The 15,113-nt window shown below is 46.5% G+C and overlaps 1 protein-coding gene across 1 annotated transcript; it reads right to left on the bottom strand.

The window, feature by feature from the left end:
- Positions 1–10,937: 10,937 nt before the first annotated feature.
- klf2 (Kruppel like factor 2) lies at positions 10,938–13,573 on the bottom strand. Its single transcript, XM_033046716.1, has 3 exons — positions 13,165–13,573; positions 12,056–12,974; positions 10,938–11,812 (listed from the first exon to the last, which is right to left on the bottom strand). The coding sequence occupies exons 1-3, from the start codon at positions 13,234–13,236 to the stop codon at positions 11,637–11,639; spliced, it is 1,167 nt and encodes a 388-aa protein (XP_032902607.1). The 5' UTR covers positions 13,237–13,573; the 3' UTR covers positions 10,938–11,636.
- Positions 13,574–15,113: the final 1,540 nt, after the last annotated feature.

Genomic DNA, 15,113 nt, shown 5'->3' with positions numbered 1-15,113 from the left:
TAGAGGAGAATGCTGAAAATATTGGAAAGTGATTTCTACATGAGAATCCTTGTTAAAATCGCCAGGTGATTCACACAAGGGTGTCCCCTCAAACATTGACGTAATTGATACAGAATATGGAACTGTGGATGCTGGTTCACAAAAAATGACACAGACTGCTGGAGTAACTCGGCGGGTCAGGCAGCATCTCTGGAGACCCGCTGAATGACAACAGCACTTTGTATCCTGATTTATACAGGATACCCCTGTAAACAGGTGATTTATACCGAAGATTTGGTCTGCTTTTGTACAGGAGAGTTCTTGTAAACCTCACCATGTGAGTTACATTAGAGAATTCCTGTAAATACGTATGTAGTTAGTGCAAGGGAATCCCTGCAGAATATCAGCAAGTAATGTATACATGGGTGTCTCTGCATGTGATTTACACCCAGGATTCACTAAAACATTGCAATGTGATTTCTCAAGTGTACAGGAGGGCTACTGTAAGTGTAGTTATGTGATTTATACAGGAAAATCCTCCTGTGCATTGGCACAGGCTTTATACAGGGAAACGATGTTGTGGTTTTACAAGAGTCCCCATGAACATTGCCATGGGATTTATACAATGTGGGGGGATGAGGGGAGGGGGGGTGGGGGGCACATATAATCAACACCCCTGGATTATACATGTGTGGGCATGTAAAGTGCAGAACCTTGTTTACACAGGGGAATCCCTGTAAACATTGTATGCTACACAGAATGTCATGACACCTGGTTTATCAATGGAATTTATAGCCACAGTATTTCTGTAAATGTGACGCCTGATCGGTGCACTCTGTGTAAAGATCGCTGCTGGATCAATATGGAGATCCCTGAACAAATACAGTTGATCCTTGGAATGCTCACTATTTTCCTGCACTAACCATATTTATGCTTTCTTTCATTTAACCTACTGTTGTCTTCTTGTCTTTCGTCACAACCTACTCTTCAACGTAAATTTGTTTCATAAGTAACGTTAGCAACTGAACCTTCCTGCAAATCATTCATTAAGGTAATAGATTCTGAGGCCACAGCTGATCCCTGCGGCTCACCACTTGCCTCATCTCGCCCATCTGAAAACGCCCATTAATGCCGAGAGTTTCCGCTGATCTGCCAACCTTCTATCCACATCAATATGATACCTCCTACACACTGAACTTTTATTTTCTGTAATAACCTTTGCTGTGGCAGCTTATCAAATAACTTCTGGCAATTTGAGTTTAGCATGTCCACTGATTCCCCTTCAACCACTGCACATGTCCTTGCCTTCAAAGGACTTGTATACATTGATCAAACGTGATTTCTCTTTCACAAAACCATGTTGGCATTGGCTGGTTACCTTGAATTCTTCTCCGCTGCAACATCTTTCCTCTAGCTTTGAATTGTTTTCCCATGACAGAGGTTAGATCAAACAGTATGGAGTGCTGAGATTTCTATCTCCCTTTATAAATAAAGAAGCTACATTCATTATTTTCCAGTCGCATCAAACCACACCAAATCTAAGACATTTGGGAAATTAAAATCAATGGATTGACTACCTCGCCAGCCAATTCTTTCAAAATCCAAGATGAAGCCCTTCACAATCTGGAGATATTTGCCTACACATTGTTCAGTATCATTTCCATTATGATTGTAATGTTGCCAAGTTCCTCTCTCCAGTCCCGGATTAACAGCTATTTCTAGGATGTTATCTGATACTTGTATCCTCTATCGTGATAAGTGATGCAAAGTCCTTGTTTAATTCATTTACCATTTCCTTGTCGTCTCTTGTAATCCCTCACAACCACTTTCCACCAAAGCAACACTCACTCTTTTTGAATAAAAACAGAAATGCTGGAATCATTCAAATGGTCAAACAGTGTATTTGGAAAGAGAAACAGTTCCTATTTCTTCTCTGTTTCTCTGTTTAAGAGAAGAAATAAAAGAAAACCATTTCAAATTCACTCTCTAAGGTCCTCATCTACGTTTCCTTCACCTGCCTTATTTTTCCAGTCAAAGGTAGGTTAAAATCCCCCCCATTACAAGTTCCCACGAGTTCACATTGTTTACTGTGAGATTCCCTCGTATACAGGGACCCCCTTGCTTAGACTGTGTCAAGATGTTTTTTACATGTACACCTTTGCATAAATCACATGGTAAGGTTGGCAGCGACCCCCTTTATGGGTTCACTGGTGTGCCAGTGTTTGCAAGTACCCCTAAATATACAAGGGGTTGACAATTGTATTAACTGAGTAATGTTATCGACCCCACTTTTTTCCATGTCACAGAATGATGTTTACAGGTAACTCCCCCACTTCATACATTATGTAAAGGACCGCCAGCCTATTCTGTATTGTCACCTGGCAATATGTCACAGATTACAGGGATCACTCTGGGTGTAACTGTTGAACCCTCCGCCTCCTGTTCCCATCATGAGTTAGTGTTAACAGTGATGCCCTGTGGAAGTGGCATGGAGGGCAGGTGCCATGTGGTTTAGTTTAGTTTAATTTAGAGATACAGCACAGAAACAGGCCCTTCTGCCCACCGAGTCCACGCCGACCAGCGATCACCACATACACGAGCAGTATCTCATACATACTAGGGACAATTTACCATTTTTACCGAAGCCAATTAACCTACAAACCTGTATGTCTTTGGAGTGTAGGAGGAAACCAGAGCACCTGGAGGAAACCCACGCAGTCACAGGGAGAGCATGCAAACTCCATACAGACAGCACACATAGTCAGGATTGAACCTGGGTCTCTGGCGCAGTAGGGCAGCAACTCTACCACTGTGGTGCTTGGGGAGATGTTCCACTGTGACTTTACCTCCCACACAGCAACTTTGCATTGATCACACTGAGCCGGTCACAGTGGGAGTTGACCACACTTGCTCAGGCTGAGCTGAAGGGAGCTTCTGTCAGGCAGTAACAGCACAGATTGCGTGTAACAATCTGATTAAATAGGAAATCCCCAGAATTTCTTCCTGTTACCCTGTAGGCGCTTGGAATGGGTGGTGATAAGTCAGAACAGACTGTTTAGTTTGGCCTCCCACAAAACAGCTGGAGTGGGTGTTTCAGTGGGATCGATTGAGCAAACCGCGAAAATATTGTTTGTTTTCATAGGACTGCGTGGTGCTTTGTGCAGTCACGACTGAGGATGTCGCTGAGGAGCCGTGAATATTTGGCCAGTCAGCAGTGACAGAGGTACTGGCCCATCCAGGAGTGATGAGCATTCTGGGGATCCAGATCCATGTGTGGCCCGGTGACCTCCTGAACAACACAGACAGCAGAAGAATCTGAGCCCACTCACTCATTGCTTGCTGTGTCTCCACTGGCAAGTGTGCAAGTGCAGTGGCCGGCCAGGATCAGCGGATTAGTCTGTCAACGAGGCTGTCTGGGATCACAAGTAAGGAGCAAGGGAAAATAGATTCCATGTACATAGATCTGGCAACAAGCTCACAGTGTCCCAAAGCACTTTACAGTTGCTGAGGTCCTTCTGTCAGATGTGCATGCGGTAGGCGGTTTTCACACACAAAGCTCCCACAATGTGAGCGGACAGATGATATATCTTAGTGATGGGGACTGAAAGGCAAATATTAGAAAATTTCAATATGCAGGAAATATAGGGATGCGCAGGTAGATACTGCATAGGTTATGCACAGGTAGATAAGAGATGGTGCTGGCATCAACCTCGGCACAGACATTGTGGGCCGAAGGGCCTGTTCTTATGCTGTACTGTTCTGTGTTCTATGTTCTACACCATGTTCCCTGCATGAGGTAACCTTTCTCCATCCATGGGTGAGGGCTGGTAGACCTCATTTCACCTGTGGAGTATGACATACCCACACCTCCGACAGAACTGATGTGCTACCATTCACCTAAAGCCAGCACTGATGTAGCTGCAGAGGCCAAAGATCGGAAAGAAAAACAGAAAATACTGGAAATGCATCAGGTCAGGCGGCATCTGAAAGGAACTTCTGGTGAATAGTCATCAACCTTGGGAAGACATTAACTGCTTCGAGCTGATGTCCATGGACGCCACACATCAACAAGAAGCCAAATTCTTCAGAGAGGAGGATAGCAGCTGTGGTGAGTGTAGGGGTGTGGAAAAATGTGGCTGGAATCATAGAGATTTCACTGGACTACACAAGGCATATCTGTCGCCAAGGTGCTCCGCACCAGTGAAAACGGGTGGCAACAGCCTGTTTCCCGTGTCCAGAAACTCTGGGGTACGTCACCTGTAACCCGTTCCACAGACCCATCTGGAGTCAGGGGAAATCCTCCGGTTTTTCACAATCAGCTGCAGCATATCAGGAGAGGCGATTCTTCTCATTCCAGACCCGCCGGTTGCAGTCAGCTGTTGACAGGCCCACTGGGATGGGTTCAGGTCTGTGGATGGCTGTGGTTTTCCTGGAATTTGCTCCTGCTCCCTGCCCGGCACAACACATTGCTGGGCAGTAAGCCAGGACATCCTTTACTTTTCAGAAAATGTCCTAATAGCTGGTACACTGTGTAGCCATTCCCTGGCACCAGACGTATCATTACACCCCTTTACGTGATTTACAATTGCCACATGTGTTCTACTGGGTTCCCCTGAGTCACCGGTAAAGTTAGCACTTTCAGAGCACTCATAAAACATTACACAGTTTGTAAACCTCTGTCGGTAAAAGTAGTTCATCGCCCGATCTACCTTGTGAACCTTTTTCTGTCGGCAAAGGCAAACGTTTCAATTGGATTTGTATGAAATGGAATTCATTGCTATAGAAGGCTGTGGAGGCCAAGTCAATGGATATTTTTAAGGCAGAAATTGACTGATTCTTGTTTAGTACGGGTATCAAGGGTTCTGGGAAGAAGGCAGGAGAATGGGGTTTAAAGGGAAATATGGATCACCCATGATTGAATGGCGGTAGACTTGAGGGGCTGAATAGCCTAATTCTGCTCTTATAAGTTATGAACTTATGAAAGGATAATGAGTTCATGTGGAGTTGGTGCAGCCCTTTGGTACCACATCTTGGCACCCTGTGGAGTGGGATTCTCAAGGGTGTGAGATCCAGGCAGCGTTCCTTCCTTTGCTGTTCCCCAGTGACACATCCTCTGCCACGCGTAGTGTGACTGGTCTCTCCCCTTCTCAAACAGGTACCTTAGGGAAAGGCTGCTCCCTCCTGCTGCCCCGGCTGTGCAGGCAGCAACCAACCATGATGAAGGTCAGAACATTGGAACTGAAGCAGGAAGAGGCCATTCAGCCCATCACGACTGGTCCACCATTCACTAAGATCGTGGCTGATCCTTCATTGCATTGCCATTCTCCTGCACCAGCCCCAAATCCCATGATGCTATTAATATCTGAAATCCCATCCATCTGCCTTGAATATATTCAAATATTGAGTCTCCACTGCCCTCCTGGATAAGAATTCTCCAACAATTCACTACTCTGTGGGTGAATGTATTTCTCTCATCTCGGTCCCAAAACAGCCGTCTCCTTATTTTGAAATTGTGGTACAATAGCCAGCTGCACTGACTTGGGCAAGCTCTGTCACCATTTTTTTCAAAGTTCAACCAGATTTCCTAGTTTGGAGAGTATGTGACTACATATGAGAATGGCGAGAGGAAAGGGAAGGGGAAGAATGAGGAGGATGGAGGGGAAGGAGGAGAAAGAAGGAAGGGGAACAGAGGCATTTGCATCCCTGTAATTGCTGCAGAAGTAATGCTAAACCTCTAAAAGTTATCCATCAGCCTGCACTCATTATGACATAGAGATTCAGAGAATCCTATAGCACGGAAACAAGCTCTTCAGCCCAACTCATCTGGGCCTTTGAAGATGCCTCTCTATGCTCCGTTTGTGCTATATCTCTTTAAACCTTTCCTATTCATTTACCAAATGTCTTTTAAGCACTGTAATTGTACTTGCCTCTACCACTTCCTCTGGCAGCTTGTTCCATATGCCTACCATCCTCTGTGTGAAATGTTGCCCCTCACATCTCCTTGAAAATCTTCAAATTAAACCTTGTATCAGACTCCCATACTGTGGGAAATAATATATGACTATCCATCTGATCTGTCCTGCTCATGATTTTATAAACCTCTCAAAGTTATCCATCAGCCTCCTTCACTCCAGGGAAAACAGTCCAGGCCTATCCAGTTTTTCCTTATAAATAAACCCCTCCAGTCCATGCACCATTCCTGTTAAACTTTTCTGTACCCTCTCTTGCTTACTCACCATCCACCTTGTTTCATAGCGCACAGAACTGCACACAGTATTCCGGGTGCGACCTAACCTGTGACTTGTACAACTGTAACATGTTGGCCCAACTTCCATACACAAGGCCTGCCCATTGAAGGTAAGCTTATTATATGACTGCTTCATCATTCCATCACCATTTCTAGGGATCAATGTACCGTTATGCCTAGGTCTCTCTGTTCTACAACACCCTCCAGGGTCCTGTCATTCACATTGTATGTCCTGCCCTGGTTGAAAGATTAAGACCACCAGCAACACCTCCATCATGATGTTGATACGTTTCACTGTTCTCTTCCTTGAACTCACTTGTTTCCACGTTGTTCTCCACAGTAAATACAGACAAGATGTTTTTATTTAAGACCTCGCCCACCTCCTGTGGCTCCATATATAGATCACCACACTGATCCTTAAGAGTATTGATGATAGCTTTAAACAGTTTTGATGATCCTTAGATGCACTGAGCTGTTGATTAGGTACAAGGGCAGTTGATTAGGTACAAGGATGTGACACTCTGGTCGAGACTCTCATGTAGAAAGAGGCCGCAAACATCGTTGAGGACCTCACTCACCTTGGTCATTCTCCCTTTCTCCCCAAAATCACTGCAAAAGCTGGAATTTCTGCAGAAAATCTCCAATACATTGGGGAGTTGGGGAATGGACACAGTAGTGCATCCAGTAGAGCTACTGCCTCATAGCTTCAGCATTAAAGGTTTGGTCCTGACCTCCAGCGTTGTCAGTGTGGAGTTTGCATGTTCTCCCTATGATGACGTGGGTTTCCTCCCATATCCCAAAGATGTGTGGGTTGATATGTTAATTTGCCGTGATAAATTCTGCCTAGCTGGTGGAATCTGGGGGAAACGGTGGGGATGTGGGGAGAATAAGACACATTAGTGTAGGATAAAAGCAAATGTGTGGTGAATGGTCCATGTGAAGTTGCTGGGCTGAAGGACTTGTCTCTGTCTCTATGCCTCTATGAGATTATGAGAACTGCTGAGGTCCCCACTGTGGAATCCAACATCCGCGCTGTGAAACATGTACAAACTTCCCTCTGATAATGATAGTATCCTTCCTTCATGATGCCCTCCAGCCAGCAGAGGGTTCTCATGTGAGGAAGAATGAGAGGTAATCTCATTAAAACGTGGAAAATCCACAAGGTACTTGACATGGTAGATGCAAAATTGATGTCTGGGGTATCCAGGATTTAGGAATGCACTCCCCGAAGAATGTGTGGAGGTCCACTTGCTGAGATATTCAGAGTAAGGATCATTAGATTCTGAGATACTGTTGAATCAAGAGCTATGGGGTTCATGTGGCTAAATAAGGTAAAATATCCACCAAGATCTTATTGAGTGATGAGGCAAGCTGAATGTTCTGTTTCTATTGTTTATGTGATTGTCATCCTGTAAATGGATAGGGTTTTCCTAAGCAGGTGTGAGCTTTCAGTGAAAAAAGTTAAGTTCCCAGTCCAGGTCAGTTTCTCATCAAGTTGCCCACATGGTGATGGCAGTAGCTGGTTGGGCAAAGGTGATGTTGATGAATGTTAAGAGGGAATGGCTGGATGGCTCTTGTTGTTGATGAGCGTTTGTGTGAATGTGCCCATCATTCAAAGACCAAATGTTGACATGTTCTTTTATTTTTTTAAACTCTTCACAGATTAGCTCACATCCGATGCACTGGGTGTTTGGAAAGAGGTGCACGGCTACACAATAGCGGACTGATATTCCATGAGCAAGCCCCCCACCACCAGGTGAGTTAATGGCTGAGTACCATGAGCATCCATTATGACCCTGGACTTTTCTTCATGTGACCCCGAATGATCCATTTGATCTTGGAAATATCACCGATATTGTTTTGGGACAATGGTACCAGTTTTGAAGGAAGGATGGAATAATGAAGTAAGGTGAAGCATTTGAGATATGAAGGCACAGTCAGTAATAGGGTGTTAGGTGTTAGGAATCTTGTCCATTGCTGAGGACTTGGTGGTCAGCTGGCGTTAGTGGAATTTCAATGGGAGGAAGCCAAATCCATTAGAACAATTCCAGAATTGCCAACAAACACCTCTCACTCTTCACTTTAATGTCTCAGGATGCTGCTTTCTGTAAATCGGCTGCAACAATTTCTCCACACCAATGGATATGAAATAAATGGGATATGAAATAAATATCTCTTGTATCTCCCAGAAGATAGTGGTTGGAAGTGTGGAGTGATGATAGAGTGTCACAAGATGGAATGATAAAGGTGAATATTGGTGCACGAACATTAGGGATTTGAAGCATGGTGATCAACTGAAGCAGGTGTTGGTGCGATGGGGTTAAGGATCTGGCAAGCTCCACCTAGGGGCAAAGATACACAAACTAAATGCACACTTGGATATAGCAGTCGGGTGATCAAGAAACCTGTTCTGAGTTTAAATCCATAATTAAACCACCAAAATAATAATTTTAAGGCAAGAAATTACTAATTATTTTTGAGGGCTGGCGCACTTTGGAATCTGATCCTAGATTTAAAACAACAAATGACCCCCAAAACATCACATATTAACTTCCTTTGGAATTATCCAGAGTACTCTGCTGTTTTTGTGAAGGTTAGTTAATGTTGCTTTGGGGCCACATGTAAGAATTTGTATGTGCCAGGTAGGATCCCACAAATGAGAATGACGTAGAGGATGAGGTTAATCGATTTGGGCAGCAGTGTTGGTTGAAAAATAAATAACATCTCCACCCATGTGCAGAGGTGGGAGACGTACTGGGACCTTGAGTTTTAGATGGCTGAAGTAGTTACAATGCAGTTACAAGTTGTTACAGAATGGTAGTGGGAGCAGTTTCAATAGTTATCAATGGAAGGGACTGAGATAAACACGAAGAGAATTGGTTCTAGAATTGTGGGGGTGGAGCAGGGGTGGAGTAATGGGTTTCCTCTCTCAAAGAACTCTCCCACGTTTAAATAGGCAGAATGGCCTTCCATGTGGTTCATCTCTGCTTCCACGAACAATCCCACATGGTACATGAGGTCAAGATTACCCTGGGTGCATTGAAGAGCAACACTTCAACAAATGCAATTGTCACAGTTACATTTGTGACTTATTTAATGGGACGCTTTCTCCCCTGTGCTTTTGTTACACGTATCATCACTGTGTTATTTACTCCGAGCTGACGAGATCTTTATCTTGCGATCTAATCTGGGTTTTTTTGTAACTTGTGGGCTCAGCTCCTGAGATGCGAGGCAGCATTGGTCTCAGACTGGGCGAGGTCGCTCTACGTCTCAACCTCAAATGTACCAGGGCTGGCAGCTCCACTTCTAGATTCATAAATAGCGGAGGGTAAATATAAAACAAACTCAGTTGCAATATATAGACCTATTAAACTTCACGGAGACACTGGTCCTCCAAAAGTGCAAGAATCATAATTCACGATTAAAAACAATTATTTTGTGTTGTTATTTCTTGCAAATGTGCGCTGTTTCTCACCCCGACTTCTCCTTTTGTGCCCGGGTTTGGTTACCCCAATGAGAAAGGCTGTCTGAAATGGCGGTGGAGCCACATTCAACTGCAGCTGTTAGAAGATGTACACTTGAAAGAAGGGGAAAGCGGAAGAAAATGGCTGGCGCTTTCAAAAGAGCCAGCACCGGCAGTGTGGGACGAATAGCCTCCTCGCCAGTGGAAGAGTTCTACACAGGTTTGTCCTCATTAAGGTGGAGTTTGCTTTCACCTCTGACATCGCCCACACCTGGGGGTTGCGAGAAAGGGGAAGTGAAAGCTGCACAATAATATCTGCGCACTTTCACACCCGCGGGGTAAACAACAAATGTGAGGTCAAAGTATATTTGGACAGAGATGCTATCGATAGGAGAAACGGGTTTGTAAATTTGAAACGTTCGGTGCGCCTTAATGTTTGGCCCAACCTTTAAACCATTTCGGGGACGTCTATAATCTTGGTTTGCTTTTGTAGACCAAAGTAAACATTAACTACGACTTTTTTAAAAACTAGTTCTGTTTCCTCTGAACTGCAACCCACAGCCCATTTCATAGAAAGCTGTCATCTAACTTTGTAGATGGTATGATTTGGATTATTTTTGACTATGATTATGAATCTTATTTTAGTTTGGCTGAACGAATGTAAGATGTTGAGTGTACGGGATGGCCAGTTCAAAGAGTGGATTTCAAAGCTCATTTGGAACAGTTTTTAAATTTGGAGAGTGCTTGGGGACTGGGTGCTTAGTGCCTGCTCGAAGTTTGACCGGAGCGAACTTGTTATTTTCTTCAATACGATGATCCAGGACCTGCGGACTCTTCAACACCAACACACCAAACCCTCGGCCGCACACACAGACAGCGCAGCCCACGCACTTTTTGTCCGCCCACCTTGTGTCTTAAGGAATTTATCAATAAAAATCAAGCGTTCGATCCTCTGACTAGAAATGCCATGATGCGCTAGTCCCAGAAGTATGCAGCACTAGCGTGCGTTCGGCCCGTCTAGTTACTCCTGTTCTTTGACGGAGCTCTCCAAATGAATGCTCATTGCTCAGCACCCCACGGATTTAATATTTTACTTTTACCAATAGTTACATACAAAAGCTTTATAGTTATTTTTCCCCCTGAAACAAGTGTCGAAATATGTGTGGTGGCGTGCAGACGATTTTATGTGAAAAGTATAGATTGTTAATAGAAGAGATAGGCGTGGTTGAAATTAATTCAGTCATTAAATGTATATAATACAATAATTTTAATACAAAATAATATATTTATAACAACATGAAAAATACAATTCTCAATTACAAGACATCTAGTCCTGTATAGTGTGACTCGGAGGTGGGCAGATAGATGCGCACCACAGATACTCTCTGCTGGGCTGAAACATCGTCCCAGTGGTCGTCGGACAAACTCAACATTCGCTCAGACCCGTCGCAGGGTCGCCTCAAAACTCAACGCAATAGAACACACATGAATGATACAAAATTCGTTTCGAAGCTTATTACCCGGCTACAACTGGGGCAAGTGAGATGCGCCGAGTTCCGTAAATGAACCGAATTCCCTCGGTTACGAGAAAGTGGCGACTTTCTGTGTAACCTCGTCAAAGCCCTTCAAACAAGCGGCAGGGTTGATCTGCTTCGCACTCGGAAGCATCCCGTCCAGTCCGTATACCCATTGAGGTACCCAGCGAGTTGGGGACGCGCGTGTATGTTGAAGACGGATCCCCAGGACCACGGCTCGCTCCGTGTCACCTCTCCCCGGCCCAAAGTCTCCGACCGTAGCCCCTCTCCAGGGCGGTAGTACCAGCTACAGATCCCCAGTGAAACGTTCGCCGTCCGTTGGTTCTTAAATAATGTCCTTGCTTGTGAAAAGACGCATTCGGGTAAAAGTCTGAACTTTCTGAAGTTACCAGAGAATTTGCTGCTTGTGGTCTCAGATGTGTCTCTTCATGTGTAGAGCGAGATGGTCAGATCTGGAGAAGGCTCTCTCGCACATCTGGCACTGGAATGGGCGGTGGCCCGTGTGTTTGCGGTAGTGACGGGTCAGCTCGTCGGAACGGGCAAACTTCCAGCCGCAACCTTCCCAAGTGCAGTGATAGGGCTTCTCACCTAAAGCACAGAGACAGCGCAAACTGGTTATCACCTCAGCAAATAAAGACAAGTAAGACGCGAACATAACGCGGTTCTCGCTAAAAAAAAACAAATCTCTATTCTCAATTGCGAGTTGGCACTAAATACAAGTCCGAACTACATCTGCAGAGGCTCCTGATTACAGCGCTCTGGGATGCAGAGGTGCTGCATAAACGACCCCAATTGGCAACAATCCCCTCCCGCTTCCCACAGGGGACCTACCTGTATGTGTCCTGAGATGGGCTTTGAGGTGCGAGCTCTTGGTGTAGGTCTTCCCGCAGCCGCTGTAGGTGCAGGTGTGCGCCGCTGTCCGCTTCCTGGGCCAGGAGCGCCGGCCCCGCTTGGGTTTACTATCCAGAAGCTCGAGGGGCGAGGAGGGCGGTGTCAACATGGCCCTCGGCGCCGGGCTGGGCTGCAGGCTGACCGAGTCGTCGAAGAGGCCGTACTGGTTGGGGTAGTGCAACTGGTGGCGAGGGAAGGGGTAGCCGGGCTGGTAGGGCAAGCCGGGAGGGCACATCAGCTGGCTCTGGTGAGCCTCGGAGTTCATCAGGTCGCCGGGGCTGAGCGGAGGAGTGACGCTGCCCCCGCCGCCGCCGCCGTGCGCCGGGCTGCCCAGTCGCTGCTGCTGCTCGTTGTACGCCACCATGCACGACATGGGGTCCTCCTGTTTGATCCTGAGACAAGCCGACCTTGACATCATGCACATGGGCTCCCCGTAGCCCCCCATGCTCGGCTCAACTTTGGGAATCTTGGGCGCCGCTTCAGCCGGGAAGACCTGAGTGAAGACGAAGCGACCTTGGATGGCGTTGGGTTGGCAGTACTCCGGGGTGGCATCGGGGCGCAGCAGTTCGTCCATCAGGCTGCAGGTTGGGAAGCTCATGGTGCTGAACTGGTCTTGTGGGACGTATGAGTCGCAGTCACTCTTGTGGTAGTAGTGGCCGTTATCTTCCGTGGACAAGAGGTAGTCCTGACCGTCGGCGGAACAGGTGCCGCTGGAGTGGGACAAAATAAAATCCATATCCAGTAGACTGAGATCATCATCGTCACTGCTGCCTCCTGTGTATGCCCCCGAATTGGGCAGGGGCTCCGTCATGGCGAAATGGATTGGAGTCAGTTTGGCTCCAGAGTCGCTTTTCCACCTCTGTGAAAATGAATCAGAAAACACCTTGTTAGCATGCTTTTACTCGTCACCAAAAAAAAATCCCATCCAAACTCTAAAGAATCATGCACAAATAAATGTCAAAAAAAAATCACTGCAGCCAATACGGTCTGCGTGTGTTTACTTTACGTCCCAGTGCAAAGTTTGTTAAAAAGAAAAAAAGTTTACTTACATCGCAAAAACCTTGCTTGTCATAGACCTTGGGGATTGCAAATGTTGAGATGGACGGCAGAATCATCGCCATCTCGGTCTCTGGCGGAAAGGGTTTCACTTTTTTTAAACTACTAAAAAGTTAGCATGGATGTCTCAGCCGGCGTGGCGAGGGTTTGTGTGAGAGTCTCGGCACAGGGTTTAGCGGCGCTCACTCCGCGCTCTCATTAAGTACTGGGTTTGAGTTGCGCTGCAGGTCCTACGATTGGTAGGATGTAGCCGTCAGCTTGAGCCAATTGCAGCGGCCTCAGGAAACACGTCCAGGATGAGAGTCGGACGCGAGTAAATGTCCTAAATATAGCAGTAGTATATAAAGCGAGCACTGGCCGGCAGAGCGAGAAGCGACTGATCCATGGAGCGGCGCCTGCCCCTCTTCTTAAGAGCTGTCAGGATTGCTCCGTCTCCATAGGGACGCTGCAAAACAACACACACACACACACACTTACACACACACAGCAGTCCAACAGCATCATGGACCGATGCCAAGGTGACGCAGGGCAATGTCAGGCATCGCTGACACACACATACACCACATCAGCCGGAGTTACAATTGACCGAGAGAAGGATTTATAAATAATCCTCGGGTTCTCCCGGCTCTGTGTTTGTAAATAACAAAGTGTTTGGCGCCTGAAGTCTGCACAAACCGAGGTTAAAAATAACAATGCAGTGACTCTGGACAGGGCTCGCTGTGTTTAGGTTCGGCTCTCGGGGCAGAAGGAGTTCTGGTGCAGGGAGCTCCGACACCTCCAAGACAAGAGTGAAGTTTAATAATCTGGTCTAAGTTCTCTCTGGTGCCCACTGAACCACCGCGAGCGGTTGTACATTTTATTTTAAACCGAGGCGTTTGCCTCGCCTCGGGAATCCGATGTGGTTCAGATAGCATTGGTGCCTGGCCGTTAGTGTCTGCTTATGTGAGCGTCACTTATTCAACGCGTCAAGATCCAGAGGGACAAGTTAATGCCGAACACACGCGGCAGAGGGAGCTCCCGTCCACACACCGAGGTTGCATCGCTCTCACCGCCTCTCACACATTCCCACAGAGTCACACTCAGATAGATACAGGTGGTACACACGCCATCCCAACGTCCACTCAACACGCTCATATCTGCTTCTTAGGCCGTCCCTTGGGTCACCTGCTGGTTCCATGGCTTCTGAGGTCAACGTTGGAAGAGCAGACTCGGCGCAGGCGGGTAGATTGTGAGCAGGTTCGCTCCCTGCGGGGTTCACCATGTACCGCGGGCTCCATCTGCCCCCCCCGGATGCTCCCGCTCCACTCCCAACGATCCTGGGGCCAGGGATTCCCAGAAACATTCCCCTTGTCCTCCTGGTAAACTCTGCCCTGAAAAAGCTTGGGATAAAATGGCTGACCCCTTCCCCCCCACTTTCAGTCTGAAGAAGGGTCCCGACCTGAAACATCAATTATCTTTTTTTTCTCCAGAGATGCTGCCTGACCCGCTGAGTTACTCCATCACTTTGTATCCATCTTTGGCTGATTCCCAAGTCTGGTGTCAGGCATGTGAAGGACATGGCCAACGTAACTGAGCTGCCAGTGTAACTTGGGCCTCAGTGTGGGGGCATGGGCCTGGAGTGTTTATCTGCACAAATGTACGCAGGGGCTGTCTCACATATCCCCACATAGTGTGTCTCACAAGGACTTATGCATATATAGGGACACGCACATTCACATAGATAGACACAAAATGCTGGAGTAACTCAGCGCAACAGGCAGCATCTCTGGAGAGAAGGCATGGGTGACATTTTGGGTCAAGATCCTTCTTCAGACTATGTCAGGGGAGCGGGAGATACATAGATAGGGAGGTAGACACATAGACATGATTTCACATGTGCACACACATTCACGTACACAAATCACCCATTCACATGTACATACACACCAAACATTCACATATA

This window comes from Amblyraja radiata, chromosome 29 (assembly GCF_010909765.2).
Source record: "Amblyraja radiata isolate CabotCenter1 chromosome 29, sAmbRad1.1.pri, whole genome shotgun sequence".
Lineage (NCBI taxonomy): Eukaryota > Metazoa > Chordata > Chondrichthyes > Rajiformes > Rajidae > Amblyraja > Amblyraja radiata.
The sequence above is the reverse complement of the archived record's forward strand: the minus strand, read 5'-3'. Positions and strand labels throughout refer to the sequence as shown.

Coding starts and splice junctions, on each gene's coding strand:
- klf2 (XM_033046716.1), bottom strand. CDS start 13,236: ATGGCGATGATTCTGCCGTCCATCTCAACATTTGCAATCCCCAAGGTC. Junction 12,975..13,164: donor ACAAGCAAGGTTTTTGCGAT/GTAAGTAAACTT, acceptor TCATTTTCACAG/AGGTGGAAAAGCGACTCTGG. Junction 11,813..12,055: donor CCATCTCAGGACACATACAG/GTAGGTCCCCTG, acceptor TCTGTGCTTTAG/GTGAGAAGCCCTATCACTGC.